The sequence below is a fragment of the Rana temporaria genome, chromosome 2 (genome assembly GCF_905171775.1).
Source record: "Rana temporaria chromosome 2, aRanTem1.1, whole genome shotgun sequence".
In the NCBI taxonomy this organism is placed as follows: domain Eukaryota; kingdom Metazoa; phylum Chordata; class Amphibia; order Anura; family Ranidae; genus Rana; species Rana temporaria.
Window position 1 is genome coordinate 242,700,123 of NC_053490.1, and position 19,740 is coordinate 242,719,862.

At 46.0% G+C, this 19,740-nt stretch overlaps 1 protein-coding gene across 2 annotated transcripts in view; it reads left to right on the forward strand.

Moving 5' to 3' along the window:
* ZZEF1 (zinc finger ZZ-type and EF-hand domain containing 1) overlaps positions 1–19,740 on the forward strand; it is a 300,633-nt gene that overhangs the window by 103,309 nt on the left and 177,584 nt on the right. For both annotated transcript variants that reach the window (XM_040336714.1, XM_040336715.1), the window contains exons 20-21: positions 11,369–11,490; positions 11,570–11,692. In XM_040336714.1, the coding sequence (XP_040192648.1) occupies positions 11,369–11,490; positions 11,570–11,692 (245 nt within the window). The remainder of the gene's footprint in view (positions 1–11,368; positions 11,491–11,569; positions 11,693–19,740) is intronic.

A 19,740-nucleotide genomic window follows, 5' to 3' on the forward strand; every position in this document is an offset into this window, starting at 1 on the left:
CATGTATGCCCAATAAGAACCAGCAACGTACTGGTATGTTGCTGGACTTTGAGTGGTTATACCAGAAAAATGCCTGCAGCTTTAGGTATCATCTTGGCATCATTCTTTTCAGCCAGCAGTCGGCTTTCATGTAAAAGCAATCATAGTGGCTAATTAGCCTCTAGACTGCTTTTAAAAGCAGTGGGAAGGAATGTCCCCCCACCACTGTCTTCCATGGTTTTCTCGGGCTCTCCTGTCCCAACAGATAACCTGAGAATGCAGCCAGTGGTTGTGCCAGCTGACAATAGAGCTGATCAGAGACCAGAACAGCTCCAATCATCTCTATGATCACTAAGGTTCTCTAACAAACCTAAGGGCTCCACAGAACAGCTGTATTTATACTGAGATTAAATTACACACTTTGAAAACCTTTTCATTTTCCTTCCACTTCACTTTGGTCTATCGCATAAAATACATTTATGTTTTTGGCTGTAACATGTCAAAATGTGGAACATTTCAAGGGGTATGAATACCTTTTCAGTGCCCTGTGTGTGTGTGTGTGTGTGTGTATATGTATATGTGTATATATATATGTATATATGTATATGTGTATATGTGTATATATGTATATGTGTGTATATATATATATATATATATATATATATGTGTGTGTGTGTATATGTATATGTGTGTATATATATATATATATATATATATATATATACACACACACACACACACACACACTTGTGCTCTGAAGTTTACATACCCTGGCAGAAGTTATGAGTTCTTTGCCATTTTCAGAGAATAACAAAAACTTTTCTTTCACTCATGGTTAGTGTTTGGCTAAGCCATTTATTATCAATCAACTGTGTTTACTAAATCGTAATCACAACACAAACTACCCAAATTACCCTGATCAAAAGTTTACATGGTGATTTTGTCCTGATAACAAGTTGACACAAAGGTGTTTGAATGGCTATTAAAGGTAAACATCCTCACCTGTGATCCGTTTGCTTGTAATAGGTGTGTGTGTATAAAAGGTCAATGAGTTTCTGGACTCCTGACAGACCCTTGCATCTTTCATCCAGTGCTGCACTGACTTTTCTGGATTCTGAGTCAATGGATAAAGCAAAATAATTGTCAAAGGATCTGTTGGAAAAGGTAGTTGAACTGTATAAAACAGAAAAGGGATATAAAAAGATATCCAAGAAATTGAGAGAGCCAATCAGCAGTGTTCAAACTCTAATCAAGAAGTCCTCATGTTTTTTTTAATTTTATTTTTTAAATAAAGCAATCAGTAGGGGTACAATACTTCTTCACATTGGTGGGTGAGTCCGGGATCTGGGGGCCTCCTTGTTAAAGGGGGCTTCCAGATTTCGATATGCCCCCTGCCCGCAGACCCTCACAACCACTGGCCAGGGTTGTGAAAAAGAGGCCCTCATCCCCATCAACATAGGAAGCTTTGGGGTGAGGGGACCCAGCAGAGCCCCCACTGCCCCAAAGCACCCCCCCATGTTAAGAGGGCATGTGGCCTGGTTTGGGGGGGCTGCCATAACAGCGGTATTCCACTTTAAATATCCGCCGTATAATGACGGCGGGCAGTCCGTAAATGGTTAAGACCGCTTTCACACAATTGCGCTGTCACTTTGCCATAGAATTCTATTATCTTTTAGGTGTGCACTGCACCTATGAGTCAGTTTAAAAGCAGCCCAGGGCGTGACGTAAATGTAAGCGTAAGATAGTTTTTCCTTAACGAGATGTGATCTGTAGAAGTAGTATAATTGTAGATGTAGTTTAATTCTGGGTTATTAAAAATATAGTAGGCATTATCAGTCATGCCACATATGTTCTTTCATTAGCATTTGAAAAGGACAGGACCAGTTTCAAGGCCAGAGTTGACACCTAGATGCCAATAAAAGTTCCCATTTGAGTAAACATAGATTGTCACCTTTCTGAAACCTTCAAAGGGACTCCCAGTCAGTGTGGCTACAAGGATCCACAAGGGGCATTCACAAGGCCCCGGCCAGTTTGCAAACTTTGAATTGTATCATCAGATCTGAGGAATCTATTTTATGTCTCATAAAAGCTAAAATATTAGCGGCAGAGATATGAAAATAATTTGTTTTGTACACATGTTAGGCGACACGTACATGTCAATCTGTATTTGTAGCGTGTGTAGAATCCTAGGAAAATACACAAAACTGTTATATGGCGCCTGATTGTGGCAAGCAAACAGTGATTGGTACGGTTGCAATCGGACTGATGCGCTGGTATCGGAAATCCAATCCATGACCCAGAAATCAGCGCCGTTCTGGGCCAATCGACTCTGGTCATTTCAGAACACAAAACATCTTGTGTGCTGAGACAGGAACACCCCCCAGGTTTGATTGGCCAAGGGCTAGAGCCTAGCCCACATCCATATCTCAATAAATGGAGTAGCCTGAGATATGGACAGTGTTCTTCCATGAAGCCAGTTCCACACTGGGGAGTGCCACATTCCAGTATGCTTCTGCTAAAGGATAGACTTGGGTAAAGTTTTTTATTTCTGTTTTTTTATCCCTTTTTATTTTCATAGCAAAGTTGCCAATTGTGTGTCTTTCTGTATTTTTTGTATCTTTTTGGTAACTCCTTTTTCCCGAGGCGTCTTTCAGGACAGCACCTTGAGATATCATGATCCTCCCACTCCATCAGGAAACACCTTCTTTCATCCTTTTAAAAAGGAGGCCCCTCCTTGCACTCCTCAGTTTTTGTGTTTCCTCCTCCGGAGGGAGCATCTTCTTGGGAAGGGTCTGATATCTCAGGTGCTGCCTGAAAAAAACGGACCTTTCCTCTTACCTTTTTTTCAGGGATTGTCCGCTCTCCCGTACCACCCGAGCGGCGGTGATGGTAGTCGGGCTCCTCTCTCTCCCGGTGCTCAGAGGAGCCAGCCTTCGGCGATCGTGAGGTGCCTCGTTTTTTGCGGGGCGTCGCCATTTTGGCGTAGCCTGGTCGCCGGAGAGGCGCGTCATTTCCGGCGCGCCAGGAGGAGGGGTAGGGCGGACGCTGGAGCCTACTTCCGCTTCCTGGTCCGGCGCAGCGGCGCTATTGCAGTCCGGGAAGCGCCGTGGATGCCACAGAGAACGCTGATTCCTGCGATGGAGACTGCAGATGCATCAGCGGTGGAGACAAGCACGGGCACCAGCAGGACCTCGGCGGGAAGCAGCAACGTAAGTCTGTTTTTCCCCAGGGGTGAGGGTTCTCTCCTTTTTGGGATTTCTCTCTCGGTCTCTTCACTTTTTTCCCTCCAGTGGCATGGGGGCCTGTCAGGGCACGGGTGGACACCTTTTGTTCCTAAGTGCACCTAGGTGAGGGGGGGGTCATGTTTGTTTATTGAGACCGGGTCTCATGCTGGATCCCCCTATATTTTTCTCTTCTCTCCCTGTTCCTTTTTTTAGGTCAAACCTGAAAAAAAGAGATGTCCTTCTTGTAAGGAGAAAATGGGGGAAAGTTGGAAGAAGCCATGGTGTAAGGCATGTATAGCAGCCTTAGTACAGAAGGAGTCAGCCTCAGTCAGAGAGGAATTGATGGCTTCTGTCAAAGATGAGCTTTTGGCCACCTTTCAGACTATGAGAGAGTCATTAGCTCCTGTCACCATTTCTCAGCCCTCCACATCACAGTCTTCTCAGGAGACAGGGTGGGCCCCTAGGCCCTCTGATAACGAGGGGTCCAGGGAGAGTCAGCCTCAGGCCCCCTCTAGTGAGGACTCAGAAAATGAGGAAGAAATAGAGTCTCCCTCAAAATTTAAACTGTCCCTGGAGGATGTGGATGGCCTCCTCAGGGCTATTTATGCCACTTTAGGTCTCAGTGAGGAAAAGAGGGACTTAAGCCTGCACGATCGCATGTATGCCGGTCTCTGCGAGCCCAAGGGTCGTACATTTCCAGTTCACCCGGTCATCTCCGAAACAATCTTGCGGGAATGGCAGGATCCAGAAAAGAAACCATTTTTTTCAAAATCCCACAAAAGGAGGTTTCCCTTTGGAGAAGATCCATCAGTCGTGTGGAACAAAAGTCCTAAACTCGACGCAGCTTTTTCCCAGGTGTCTAGGTCCACAGATTTATCCTTTGAGGATATGGGGATCCTGAAGGACCCGATGGATAAGCGAATGGATCTTCTCCTTAAAAAAGCCTGGCAGTCTATTATGGTTAACCTCAAGCCTGCCATGGCTACCACCTGTGTGGCACGCAACTTAGAGTTCTGGTTAGACAAACTCAAAGCTCATATTGAGGCAGACTCCCCAAAACAGGACATTTTGGACTCTTTTTCTACCATTTCTGCAGCCGTAGCCTATATGGCAGATGCCTCGGCCGAGGCGATAAAAATGTCCGCTAGATCCGCTGCTTTAGCCAACTCAGCCAGAAGGGCTTTATGGCTCAAGACCTGGCCTGGTGACACAGCCTCCAAAAGCAAGCTGTGTGGAATCCCGTTCTCTGGGGATCTTCTCTTAGGCCCTGAACTGGATAGTATCCTGGACAGGACGGCCGACAAGAAAAAGGCCTTCCCGGTCAAAAATAAGAACCCCCCTCCCAAGCGTTTTTTTCGGACCTTTAAGCAGCAGGATAAGGGGAAAAGACCACAAGGTAAAAGGAACTGGGCAGCGCAGAAAGGTAAAGGAAAGGGAGTCCTTTTCCATCCTCCTGCGCCGGCCAATAAGCCGCAGTGACTCGACCCTGAGGGTAGGCGGGAGGTTATTATTATACAGGATTTATATAGCGCCAACAGTTTACGCAGTGCTTTACAACATCAGGGAAGACATTATAGTTACAATACAATTTAATACAGGAATGATCAGAGGGCCCTGCTCGTTAGAGCTCACAATCTAGAAGGGAGGGTGAAGTGGAACAGAGGGTAGTAGATGTGGGGGGTGATCAGGTGGGCAAAGTTAAAATACAGTTGTTAGGTGTGGGTAGGATAGGCTTCTCTGAAGAGGAGGGTTTTCAGGGATCCTCGAAAAGCTGAAAGAGAAGGAGATAGACGGATAGTTTGGGGTAAGGAGTTCCATAGGCTTGGAGAGGCTCTGGAAAAGTCCTGTAGACGAGCATGGGAGGAGGTGATGAGAGAGCTAGAGAGCAGGAGGTCTTGAGAAGAACGAAGAGAGCGATTAGGTTGGTATTTGGAGACTAGGTCAGTGATGTAGCAGGGGGCAGAATTGTGGATGGCTTTGTAGGTCGTAGTTAGTATTTTGAATTTAATTCGTTGGGTGAGCGGAAGCCAGTGGAGGGATTGACAGAGGGGAGTAGCAGAGACAGAGCGGTTGGTAAGGTGGATAAGTCTGGCTGCAGCATTCATGATGGATTGAAGGGGGGTTAGAGTATGCAGCGGTAAGCCAATGAGAAGGGAATTGCAGTAATCAAGGCGAGAGATGACCAGGGAGTGAATTAAGAGCTTTGTGGCGTCATTGGTTAGAAAGGGGCGTATTTTGGAGATGTTGCGGAGGTTGAGGCGGCAGGATTTGGACAGTGATTGAACATGAGGCTTAAAGGACAGTTCAGAGTCCAGGACTACTCCTAGGACCTTGACATGTGGGGATGGGCTGATAGTTGTGCCATCAATTTTGACAGAAAGATCAGGGGAAGAGGCACGTGGGGGAGGAAAAATGATAAGTTCGGTTTTGGATAGGTTGAGTTTGAGGAAGTGACGTGACATCCAAAGTGATATATCTGATAGTAAATTAGTGATACGTGAGGAAAATGAAGGAGTGAGTTGAGGGGCAGAGAAATAGATTTGAGTGTCATCAGCGTAGAGGTGGTATTGGAAGCCGTGGGAGGCTATCAGCTGACCCAGGGAGGAGGTGTAGATTGAAAATAAGAGGGGTCCAAGAACAGAACCTTGGGGGACCCCAACGGAGAATGGTAGAGGAGAGGAGGAAGTAGAGTTGTAAGTAACGCTGAAGGTGCGGTTGGATAAGTAGGTAGAGAACCAGCGAAGAGTAAAGTCACAGAGACCAAAGGTGTGGAGTTTTTTGAGGAGGAGTGGGTGGTCAACCGTGTCGAAGGCGGCAGAGAGGTCCAGGAGTAGGAGCACAGAATAGTGTCCTTTAGTTTTGGCCGTTAGTATATCGTTTGTTAGTTTTAGGAGAGCAGTTTCAGTGGAATGTTGTGGACGAAATCCAGACTGAAGGGGATCAAGAAGGTTATTGTCAGCAAGGTGTATGCTCAGTTGGTTGTAGACTAGACGTTCAAGGAGTTTGGATAAAAAGGGGAGCAAGGAGATGGGGCGTAGGTTGTCAAGATTGGATGGGTCCAGTGAGGGCTTTTTAAGTATGGGGCTGACTAGTGCATGTTTCAAAGAGTTAGGGAAGATGCCAGAAGAGAGGGAGAGATTGAAGATGTGGGTAAGAGAGTGTAGAATAGAGCAAGAGGGTGAACGTAGCATTTGTGAGGGAACAGGATCTAGAGCGCAGGTGGTAAGATGGACATTAGTTAGTAATTTAGCGACCTCGTCTGTAGTGGTGGGGTTGAACGAGGGAAGTAGTGACTGTACCTGTGTGCATGAGGTGTGAGGTGTGGAGGATGTCTGAACAGTAGAGATCTCCTTGCGAATTGTATCAATCTTCTGTTTGAAGTGATTGGCAATCTCCTGGGCGTTGATTGAGTTAGTGGGTGGAGGCAATGGAGGACGAAGGAGGGAGTTGAAGGTAGAGAAGAGTTGACGGGGACAGGATGATAAGTTTTTAATGAGGGTGATGAAGTATGTCTGTTTGGCAGCGAGGAGGCTGGAATTGTATTTTTGGAGGGCAGATTTATACTGGACGAAGTCTTCCTGGGACTTAGTCTTGCGCCACTGGCGCTCGAGAGCACGGTTGTGTTTTTTCAGACTTCTAGTATCATCAGTTTGCCAGGGTTGAAGGGGGCGGGGCCTTATTCTGCGTGTGGTGAGGGGGGCCAGTCTGTCCAGTGATGCTAGAAGTGAAGTGTTGTAGACAGAAGTAGCTAGGTCAGTGCAGGACAGGGGTGCAATTTTGTCATAGAGGTGGTCAGTTGCAGAGTGTAGAAGAGAAGGGTTACAGGGGTTCCTTCCGCAGTGGTCAGCTGTATCAAACAACCAGTACATACTGACCACTCTAGCTCAGGGTTGCGCTATAGAATTCTCAGAAACCCCGCCAAAGAGATTTCTGGTCACCCAGGCCCCAAGGGATCCAGTGAAGTACATCGCACTAAAGTCCTCGTTGTTGGAACTCCAACAGCAGGGGGTATTGGTCAGGGTTCCCCTAGTAGAACAGGGCAGAGGGTTCTATTCCCATGTATTCCTAGTAAGGAAACCTACGGGGAAGTTCAGGCTGATATTAAATTTAAAACCCTTAAACAAATGTGTCCTGTACAGGAGATTCAAAATGGATTCAATATTCTCAATCCGGAATCTACTGACACCAGATTGCTACATGGCGTCGATAGACCTGAGGGATGCGTACCTTCATGTACCTATCTCCCCTCAGTCCCAGACGTTTCTCAGACTGGCGGTAGAGATGGGGGGTCAAGTTCAGCACTTCCAGTACAGGGCCCTCCCCTTCGGGCTGTCATCATCACCTCGGATCTTTACGAAGGTGCTGGCCGAAGCCTTAGCCCCGCTACGGCTACAAGGAATAGCAGTCATCCCTTACTTGGACGACCTCCTCTTCTTTGCCCCCTCAGAGGTAAAATTGTTGAGGGATCTTTCTCTGGCACGAACCCATTTGGAATCCCTAGGATGGATTTTAAACCTTCAAAAATCCGCCCTGGTTCCTTCTCAAAAGATTCGTTTTCTGGGATACCAGGTGGATTCGCGGAACCAGAGAATTTTTCTCCCCCCAGAAAAAGCATCCAAGGTCTTGGACACTGTTCGGTTGCTTCAGTCCCATCAGTCTTTGATGGTCAGGCAGGTAATGGCATCCCTAGGAATTTTGACCTCCACCATGCCGGCGGTCCAATGGGCGAGGTTACATTTCAGGCCCCTGCAGGCTTTTCTTTTAAAGACATGGGATCGGAAAACCAGTTCTCTGGACACCCGGGTGAAAATTCCGGCCCGGGTAGTAAGATCCCTTTACTGGTGGAAAAACCAGCGAGTGCTTGCAGAGGGTCTGGAGTGGTCCTTCCCCGTGGGACTAAGGCTCACCACGGATGCCAGCGCCTGGGGATGGGGAGCGCACCTAGAAGAGAAATTTTCACAGGGGAGGTGGTCAAGGGAGGAAGCCCTGCGTTCCTCAAATTGGAGGGAACTAAAGACGGTGGCCCTGGCACTAGTGGAGTTTGCTCCACGTCTCAGAGGCCATCATGTTCAGGTCCTATCGGACAACGCTACAACAGTAGCATACTTGAACAGGCAGGGGGGTACAAGAAGCCCTTCGCTTCTGTCCCTGGCCACAGAGATTCTCTCCTGGGTAGAGAGCAATTTACTCTCCTTGTCAGCCCTACACCTAAAGGGGTCCCTCAATACGGTGGCGGATTTCTTAAGCAGACACCAGATTCGGGAGTCAGAGTGGTCCCTGAATGCGGAGGTCTTCTCAGAGATCACCAGCAGGTGGGGTCTCCCAGAGGTAGACTTATTTGCCTCGAGGGAGAACTCCCAGGTAGGAAAATACTTTTCGCTGAGTCGGGGGGATGGGTCCCTAGGGGTAGACGCTCTGTCGCATCCCTGGGATTTCCACCTCTGCTTTGCCTTTCCCCCGTTTCAGCTAATTCCCCTAGTTCTGAGGAAAGTTCAGAGAGAAAGTGTGCCAGTCATTCTCATCGCCCCATTCTGGCCCAAGAGGGCATGGTTTGCAACGCTTCTAGCCTTGTCAACCAGGCCTTACTGGCACCTGCCCCTCAGGCAGGACCTCCTAGTTCAGGGTCCAATTTCCCACCCAGATGTGGCACGGCTGTCCTTGACCGCGTGGCTTCTGAAAGGGAAATCCTGAGTGGAAAGGGGTTCTCCGACCGCTTGGTTTCCACCTTACTCAACAGCAGGAAGAAAGTAACCCGAGCCATTTACACCAAGGTTTGGAAAGTTTTTTCCTCTTGGTGTAGCTCTTCGAGTCAGGACCCTAGGGAGCTAAAATCCATCCTGGAATTTTTACAGGAGGGGGCTGATAAGGGCTTGGCTGTTAGCACCCTTAAGGTACAGGTATCCGCACTTTCAGTTTTTTTGGAAAGATCTGTAGCCATAGAACCATTGGTGGTGAGATTTTTTAGATCTCTTTTGAGGTCTAGACCACCAAGGTTAAAGGGTTTCCCAAAGTGGGAACTCTCAGTGGTCTTGAGATCTTTGGCAAGCAAGCCTTTTGAACCCTTAGGGGAAGCTTCAGTTAGGAACCTTACCTTTAAAACTTTATTTTTAATCGCTATTACCTCAGCACGTAGGATCAGCGAGTTGCAGGCCCTGTCAGTGAAGGAGCCTTATTTATGTATATTCTCAGATAGGGTAGTGCTTAAAACTGACCCTAAATTTTTGCCCAAAGTGGCTTCTAACAGTAATCGTGTACAGGACATTGTACTTCCCACTTTTTGTTCTAACCCTTCGGGTGAAAAAGAGTTATTTTTTCATATGTTGGATGTCAAACGGGTCTTGTTGTATTATTTAGACATAACAAACCCGTTTAGATGCTCGGATTCTTTATTTGTCCTTTTTGGGGGTAACAAAAGGGGTCAGCAGGCATCTAGGGGAACACTAGCTAGATGGCTGAAGCTGGCTATCAGGGAAGCTTATTTACAGTCAGGCCTGACTCCGCCAGAAGGTATCCGTGCCCATTCGACCAGAGCTCTCGCAACTTCCTGGGCAGAAAGAGCTGGTGCCACGCCGGAGCAAATCTGCAGGGCAGCGACGTGGTCAAGTTTCCACACGTTCGTGCGACACTATAGGTTGGACCTCGCCTCAGCTAGTGATCAGGCTTTTGGCAGGAAGGTCCTACAAGCTGTCGTCCCGCCCTAAGGTAGTAAGTCTCTGTGGTCCTCTCAAGGTGCTGTCCTGAAAGACGCCTCGGGAAAATACAAGTTAGGCTTACCGGTAACTTGTTTTCCAGAAGTCTTTCAGGACAGCAACGACCCGCCCTATTTGTTTGTGATGTACTATGCTGTGACTAACATATATGCTTGTGTGTTCCAGCCGGGGCCGGAGGTTTTCTCTATAACAACTGAGGAGTGCAAGGAGGGGCCTCCTTTTTAAAAGGATGAAAGAAGGTGTTTCCTGATGGAGTGGGAGGATCATGATATCTCAAGGTGCTGTCCTGAAAGACTTCTGGAAAACAAGTTACCGGTAAGCCTAACTTGTATTTTTGTATGCGCTGCCCACTTTCGGGATATTAAATGATAAAATTAATAAGTGACTTCTGTGTACTAAGCTCCGACTCATATCTCTGGAGAGGTTATTGTATTTTAGTGCCTAAGTGTTCAGTCTGTTACGTGCCAATCGGTATGCAGTTGGCAGATTGCATGCAGATTGTAAGCCAACAGATCTGCCCGACGGCGATCTATGTGTGTGGTGGCTCAGCAGACCAGTCTGCGGACAAACTGTTGGGTGGTGACAGGCTATCGTTTAATGTGTGGGTGTGGGGACAGTGGGAAGAGTGATTAACACCAGAGTTCTAGCTTGCAGGATAGCTGGAGGAATCCTAGAAGTGTGTAGTAATTGCGAGACTGTTTCCCAACCCTTAGCGTGCACCAGATTGTATGTAAGATTTGTATCTGCCTGTGTGTGGTCAGCTAGGTGGATTGGAGTGGCGTCTCCCTCTAGTGGTGGCCAAAGGTAGTGCGGGCTGTGAAAGTATTACAGCCAGTCTTGCATGCTCAGTAGAAATTCCCCCTTATTCCTTTAGTTCCTCATATAGCCCAGTCACGAAACGCCCGTCGTGGTTGGTTAGTCGCCATGAGCGGGCGCAATTGTGACACAGGGTAGCTACTGTATCAGTGTAGAGAACGGGTATGGCTGGTGGCTGCTGCTGCTCCCCAGGGCGGGTATGCCTGACGGCTGCTGTCCCAGGAGGTGGAGTGCATTTGGTATTTGGCCTGTGGCAGGATCTGGCACTATACCGGAAGCATCGTCTCTGCTTTCTACTGCAGGTGCATGATTCCTCTACTGCCGGCTCCATTCTTCACACTGATGCTCTGGGATGGCAGGTTGGGAACCTGTGATCTGGGCTTGCCAACCTGCCATCCTAGAGCAGGTGGTCATGGGCTACATCGGAGGGTGCCACGGGCCAGCCATTGGGCACCCCTGGTTTAAAGTGTTATTGTCTTATACAGACTTTTATTGCGTTTTACTGACATTTTAAGATAAGGTGATACCACTTCTTTACTGAATACAGCACTGTATTGTGCCTTGGCTTTACATTTCTTCAAACAGCACTGTTGCTTGTGTATTTTGCAGATACATTTACAATCAATTGTGTTTTTCTAGATATTGACCTTTTCCTGTCGAACACTAAAGATGTTCTTGAGTATCTGCTGAGTCAATGCAGTGGAAAGGAGATCATTGGAAAGTTGAATGATTCTGTATTTACCATGGCAACACGTCAACTGGTAAGTCTAGTTGTAATTGTATTTATTAGTTGTATGTTGATTTACTCACATTAACTAAAATGCTATTTTTCTTTATCAGATGACCTATATGCTGGAGTTGTGTGCTCTTGATATTCCTCATTGTTTATTACTTCAGAGTTTCAGCAGATTAACCAAATTGTTGAAGAAACTATGTGGCGATCCTACAGAAAGTGCAAACAAGGTAGTTTATTTACTTTTCTAAAAACACATTTGAGCATGTAGCTTGCGTGGGTTCCCATTATTTAAATGCAGGATTTTCTCGCTGGCTTTAAAGAAAGGATACATTTAGTTTATTTAACCACTTAAGGACCCACGCCCCCGTCGACAGCGGCGGAGGCGATCGGGTCCTGTCTTCTGCTTGGCTGGGATACAAGTGAGGGCAAGATGGCCACCACCCGTCTCCATAGCAGGGTGGAAGCGACGTCAAAACGTCACCTCCGCCCATTCTTCTTAAAGGCACATTTTCCTGTTGTCATGTTTTTTTTCAAATGACAATTTTTTTTTATTACTTTTTGACCCCAGATCTCATATTTAAGAGGACCTGTCATGCTTTTTCCTATTACAAGGGATGTTTATATTCCTTGTAATAGGAATAAAAGTGACCCATTTTTTTTTTTTATTAAACGTTGTAAAAGTTAATAAAATAAAGATAAATGAGAAAACAAAAATACATTTTTTTAAGCGCCCTGTCCCGACGAGCTCGTGTGCAGAAGCGAACGCGTACGTGAGTAGCGCCCACATATGAAAATAGTGTTCAAATTGCACAAGTGAGGTATCGCTGCGAACGTTTGAGTGAGAGCAATAATTCTAGCCCTAGAACCCCTCTGTAACTGTAAAATATGCAACCTATAGAATTTTCTAAAACGTCGCCTCTGGAGGTTTTTAAGGGTAAAAGTTTGACGCCGTTTCACGATCGGGCGCAATTTTAAAGCATGACATGTTTGGTATCATTTTACTCGGCGTAACATTATCTTTCACAATTTAAAAATAAAATTGCGCTAGCTTTACTGTTTTATTTTTTTTATTAAAAAAAGTGATTTTTTTTCCAAAAAGTGCGCTAGTAAGACCGCTGCGCAAATACAGTGTGACAAAAAGTATTGCAATGACCGCCATTTTTTCTCTAGGGTGTTAGAGGTCCTTAAGTGGTTAAAACGTCTTTCCACAGAAATTAATTTTTTAAAGGATAGGTTCACCTTTAGTAATGTGTTGCACCAGGGCTCAAAATTTCAAGTCCTGAGCTGCTAGCCTCAAGGGTTACTCGCCACCAGTTGTCCCACCCAGCCCACCCGCCCCTATACACGCTCTCATAAAATGACACTCAAATGTATTATGCAGAATTAAGTTATTAAAATAAATATTAAAAACAACTTTATCCGTGCCCACCAATGCAGGCTGCGTGTGTCCACCATGCAGCCTTGTGCCCATCAACGCAGCCTTGTGCCTAGTGCCCACCAATGCAGCCGTGTACCCAGTGGCCACCATGCAGCCTTGTGTCCACCAATGCAGTCTCGTGTCCACCATGCAGCTGTGTGCCCAGTGCCCACCGATGCAGTCTTGTGTCCAGCATGCAACCTTCTGCCCAGTGCCCACCAATGCAGTCTTGTGTCCACTATGCAGACTTGTGCCCACCAATGAAGTCTTATGGCCACCAATGCAGTCTTGTGTCCACCAGGCAGCCGTGTGCTAAGTGCCCACCAATGCAGTCTTGTGTGCCCATCAATGCAGTCTTGTGTGCTCACCAAGGCAGCCGCGTGCCCACTGCCCACCATGGAGCCTTGTGTCCACCTTGCAGCCTACCTGTGCAGCCGAGGAGAGGAACTGGATAGCCGCCCAGGTGTTCAGAGTGCAGCGGGGGGAACACAGGATAACAGATTTAATTTCAATAGCCGTGTTCCCACCATGCAACGTCATATACAGCCCCCCCCCCTGGTCGGGGAACTTTGATAGACAGATCACCCATCCAATCCCAGTGACGGGTGATCTGTCAATCAAAGTCCCGGGACCAGGGGGCGGGGCTGTATCTGACAGCGAGCGGTGGGGAACACGGCTATTGAAATGAAAGCTGTTATCACTGTGTTCCTCCCGCTGCGCTCTGAACACCTGGGCGGCTCTCTTCCCCCTCTGGCCAACGTGATCGCTGGGAGAAGGACTCCCATTTGACACAGCCAGGCTGACGGTTCGCCCCCCCCCCCCCCCCCGACTCCCAGGCAGCCCTTCCTCGCCAGACCTCAGAATCCACTCGCAAAATGCGAGCAGGCGAGTGGATTTTTTGAGGGCTGTGTTACTCCCATGTTTAAGGGCTAACATGTTACTAAATCACCTGCTGCCACCCTGACCTGGTCGGTCCTACATTGTGACAGCAGACAGGGAGATAATTCTCCCTGCATCCACTGTCACAATTCAAACAAAACAATGCGGCTCTGCCCACACAGCCACGTAAATAAAGAGTTCTGAATGAACTACAACCAACGTCGGCCATTGTGGCTAACAGCTTGTAGTTCTCAATGAACTACAAGGTGCGCTGGTAAGCCTATTCAAAAGGAATGGGCTACCAAAGGGACAGTACATGTTACCGCAACGTACAGGTGTAATAAGATACTTTCTTAGCTGCACAGTACAGGACACAGGCTAAGTATTTATAGGCCCTGGGTTATACATTTGCAGCTTCAGGTGATGGGCGAGGACATGTCAGGGCAATTCCCCTACAACTACCCTATTTCATGAGTCTATTTTTTATTTAATTTTTTATGGTATCCTAAGGCGATGAACAGAGAAATCACTATTAGCTGAACTAGTTTATTTTAACTTTGGAGTCTTCCATCATCTTTTTAATTAACTCCTTTTAAGGTCTTCTAATACAACATTACAAGAAGTGCATACAGATGGGGACTATCTTGGTAAAAACCTTGAAAGCTTGACTCCTCCCTCCAAGCCACACTCCTTAAGGCTGCATTCACACCTGAGCGTCGGTCGTTTTTTTGGGCGTTTTTTTCTGGCGTTTTGTCGCGCGTTTGCATACAGCGTCGTGCGACGTTTTTGTACTTCGGCGTTTTTAATTTTAGCCAATAGGAAAAATGATCATCTTTTCATCACTTGTTGCTATGTTGGTAGATTTTTTTAATCTTCTGCATGGGCGACAAGTTCTATTTATTAAAGCGACGAAACGCCCGTAGCAAACGCCCGTTGTCGCGCGATACGCTCAATTCGCGCATTTCCCATTACTTTCGATGGGGAAAAAAAACGCTCAAATACGCCCAAACCGCACGATACGCGCGACAAAAAAAGGTCCGGGACTTGTTTGAGCTTCGCGCGACAGGCGTTTGGGCGTTCAGGCGTGAACAGTCACCATAGGGAATAATGTTAATTCTCCCCTCTGGCGTTTGTGAGCAGTGCGCTTCAGGCGTAAAAACGCCTAGGTGTGAATGGGGCCTAAGGCTGCATTCACACCTAAGCGACAGCCGCGTTCGCGTGTAGCGGCAGATTTGCCGCGAGTACAAAGGTTTCAATTTTTTATTTATTTTTTCCTAAAAGTATTCCCATTGCTGTCTATGGGAAAACGCGCCTGTCGCGTGAAAAAAAGGGTCCGGGACTTTTTTTCAGGCGACAGGCGTTGCGCGTCTATGAGATGTGAACCATCTCCATAGACAGCAATGGGAATTCTCCCCTCTAGTGGCAGAAGCGTCCCGCGTCGGGCGTTTTGTCGCTTAGGTGTGAATGCAGCCTTAAACCTGAAGCTGCAGCTTCTTGTAATATGATTGCTAATGTGGATATGCTTACTCTGCTGTGCCCAACAGAGCCTCAGCATTGCTCTTGATTCTCCCTACAATTTGCTATGCCTTTTTAGGAACAAAGAGACCTGCAGAGTCTAAAAAGACATTCCCGTTCATGAACAAATAGAATGGGTAATCTTTGTTTCGCGAAAAAATTTGTTGGTTCCAGTAGTTGATCCTGCTGTTTTATTCTTGGACTAACATCTTACTGTACTAAACTGAAGATGTCCTTTCATTCAAAGGTTCTGCAGATACTAAGTTTGAGTCACTCTTAAATGCTTTCTTTACTTTTGCAGGCTCAGCTTGTCACTGCAATTTCAGTATATTAAACTGCAGCTGACTGGACTAGGGTAATGAGCAATTAACACAATCCTGTATTCCATGACTATGCCTTGACTGAAAAGTTAATCAGTTAGTTCCTTCACTACTCTTTTGCGTGGATGCGCTAGAACATGTGATGAGACAAATCCCAGAATGGCCCTAATCTTCATCCACATGTGCAGAAGTCTTTTTCTGAGAATTTTTTGCGAATATATTGTTTTGTTAAACATTTGCGCAAATATCACCCGGGCCCTAAAAATCAGTAGCACATTCTTTTTATTCTATAGCTACAAATACTGCAGCTGCTAACTTTTAATATTCGGACACTTACCTGTCCTGGAGTCCAGCACCGTCCGCAGCAGAGGACAATCGATCGCTCGTCACTCTGCTATCCCTACCGCCATCCTCGGTGAGGGAACCAGGAAGTGAAGCATTGCGGCTTTACTGCCCGGTTCCCTACGTCGCATGCCCGAGTCATGCTCATTGGTCCCCACTGTGTTCTGGGAGCCGTATGTTTCCAAAAAAAACAACGGGGGGCGGGATCTGACGCCCTGCCTGCAGTCTACCCGCAGACTGGGTGGCCAGAAGTGGGTGCAAATACCTGTCTTTAGACTATATGTTTACTAGCTCATTATGCCTTTGTCTTGCAGGTGTGGTGTTTTTTTTATTTTTTTTTCAAAAGTGTTTTTTTTTCCAAAAAAATCTTTTTATTAAGCAAAGAGAAAAGACACAGTACATACAAAAAAGGATGCCATACCACCAACAAGTGTGTCTGACAGTATCTCTGAACATTTAAATATGACATCATTCCCTAATGACAGAGACATAAGTAAAAAAAAAAAAACACACAATCGGCGCCAATAACAGTACATCATTACAGAATATAAACATCACGTGCTGCTCGGGGTCCCGTCTCCTCAAAACAAATACACCCCCCCATTGGCCAAACGAGGGGTCAAGCGTATCAGGCAACGGTCCGTCTATCTATACACATGTGTCTGCAGCTTTGAGCCACTTATCCCATACTTTTTCGTATTTAGAAGGGCAACCTCTGTGAGAGTATATCAATTTTTTGTAAGGTAAGGCTACATTAACCTCCGCAATCCATTGCGAAACAGCGGGGGATCAGGCCTCATCCACACTCTAGCAACCACTTTACATGCAGAAAAAAGCGTTTTGTGTAAAAATATTTTAGAGAATTTATTAATGTCGGTGTTAGGGAAAATTCCCAGGAGGCACGATTTTGGTTCCAGGGTTATAGGGGACCCCATGGTGTCGTGGAGGAACTTTACAACCTGGGACCAGAAGACCTGTATCTTAGGGCAGCTCCATAGGAGGTGGAAGAAAGTACCCGTCTCTTGACCACACATTGGACATGCAGCCGAGGAGTCGCTTTTGTATTTTGATATCCTTAACGGCGTAAGATACGCCCTGTGCGTTATAAATATCTGAGTCAGCCGATCAGATAGTTTAGGGGAGACCAGTTTACATGTGTCCAAGGTGTCACTCCATTTATCATCTGCTTTGGGGCCCATGGCCCCCCCCCCCCCCCCCACCTAGATTTCAGAGCATACGCCCCCACAGTAGCCATTGGGAGCATCAGCATAGTGTAGAAGTTTGAGATGAGCTTCTTAGGGTCTGGGTATTTTACAGCCCCCATCAGGGGATTAGTCCCTACAATGGGGTTTCCCAGGGGGAATTGTGCATGAAAAGCATGATTAAGCTGCAGATACCTGAAGTACATGTAATCTGGGAGCGAGAACTCCACCTGTAACTGTTCATATGTTTTCAGTCCTCCGTTCAAGGTGATGTGGGATAGGTAAAAAATGCCCCTTGTACACCAAAGTTCGCTATCCGGTAGTGTGTTAAATTCGGGAAGGGCAACGTTATGCCATAACGAGGTAAAGTTGTGCAAGGTTGGGATGTGCAGTTTATCAGACGCCAGGGTCCAGATTCTCCTGTATTGGTACATAAGGTTCTTACGGTCAGCTTGTCCACCCACCCCTTCCGCCTTCCCAATTATCGCCACCATGGAATCCATTGTTGGCCGTGTCCATTTGGGGCAGAGAAAACTCAAAAACCTGTCCCTGTCGGTCTTGTCAATGTGAAAAATTTGAGAGAGCTGGGCCGCAAGGTAGTACAGGCCAAAGTCAGGGAGGGCCATTCCCGCCAGGTCAGTGGGATTCTTAAGCTTGTGCCACGGGAGCTTATGCCTGTTGTTGCCCCATACGAACGGTTTTAAAAGAGCTTCTATAGATTTGAAAAGCCTGAGCACCAGATACACAGGAGAGTGCCAGATCACATATAACATTTTAGGCAGCAAAACCATTTTGATAAGACTTATGCGGCCCATAACACCCAGGGGCAAACGTGCCCACACCTGTGTCCTGTGCTTAAGCATGTCAAATAGCGGTGTCACATTAAGTGCTATGTAGTCAGCCGGGTCCCTGGTGGTGTGAATTCCAAGATTTCAAAAGTGGGTTTACAACCACTTTAAAAGTGGAGCACTTATAATAATTTTTTTTTTTATTATAGCAAATTAGAATCAAAATCCCCACATGGGAAATGAAAAATATTGGAATTGCCCCTTCTACTGTATTCCTCTGTATATAGAAGTACAAACCAAAAGTTTGAACACACCTTCTCATTCAAAGAGTTTTCTTTATTTTCATGATTATGAAAATTGTAGATTCACACTGAAGGCATCAAAACTAAATATAAAAATAAATAAAATCTATTTCATATTCTAGTTTCTTCAAAGTAGCCACCTTTTGCTTTGATTACTGCTTGGCACACTCTTGGCATTCTCTTGATGAGCTTCAAGAGGTAGTCACCTGGCGCAGCACCCCATCACTCTCCTTCTTGATCAAATAGCCCTTACACAGCCTGGAGGTGTGTTTGGGGTCATTGTCCTGTTGAAAAATAAATGATGGTCCAACTAAACGCATACCGGATGGAATAGCATGCCGCTGCAAGATGTTGTGGTAGCCATGCTGGTTCAGTATGCCTTAAATTTTGATTAAATCCCCAACAGTGTCACCAGCAAAGCACCATCACACCTCCTCCTCCATGCTTCACTATGGGAACCAGGCATGTAGAGTCTATCCGTTCACCTTTTCTGCGTCACACAAAGACACGGGGGTTGGAACCAAAGATCTCAAGTTTGGACTCATCAGACCAAAGCACAGATTTCCACTGGTCTAATGTCCATTCCTTGTGTTCTTTAGCCCAAACAAGTCTCTTCTGCTTGTTGCATTTCTTTAGCAGTGGTTTCCTAGCAGATATTCTACCATGAAGGCCGGATTCACACAGTCTCCTCATGACAGTTCTAGAGATGTGTCTGCTGCAAAAGGTGGCTACTTTGAAGAACCTAGAATATGAAATATATTTTCAGTTTCACACTTTTTTGTTATGTATAATTCCACATGTGTCAATTCATAGTCTTGATGCCTTCAGTGTGAATCTACAATTTTCATAGTCATGAAAATAAAGAAAACTCTTTGATTGAGAAGGTGTGTCCAAACTTTTGGTCTGTACTGTACCTATGAACGGAACGGCAAGTAGATGGAAACTACCACTTTATGTCTAACAGAGATTATTGTATAATTGATACTATATTGCTGCAATATTTTTCATTTCCCATGTGGGAATTTTTATTGTAATTTGCTATAATACAAATAACATTTTATAAATTTAATATATTTTTCTTTGCCTACAAAATCCCATAATATTTGAGGTTTATTCTATATCACAAGGTGCAGTTATCTTGGGGAGTATTTCACAGATATTCAAAATCCTGCACAGTTACCCCTATCTATACAATCATGCTCCCAAGAACATCTATTCCATTTACTGCAGTGACCAGCCTCTTGGTTGGTCTCCTGTAGACTTGTTACCAAGTCTACTGTAGCAGAGTGACTTCTGCCTGGTTTTCTATAGACATAAGTTTTTATGAGAGACCCCCAATTTTAAAAGCCACCAATATGTGATGCAGATTTACTTCTCATCTTTCTGAACATAACACACCTGGTGGTGCTATATCATTAGACCCTTAAAGCCGAGTTTTCACTTTTGGGTAAACTTCTGCTTTAAGTTCTCTTCACCCACTTACATGCCACATTTCGTTGCATACACCGCT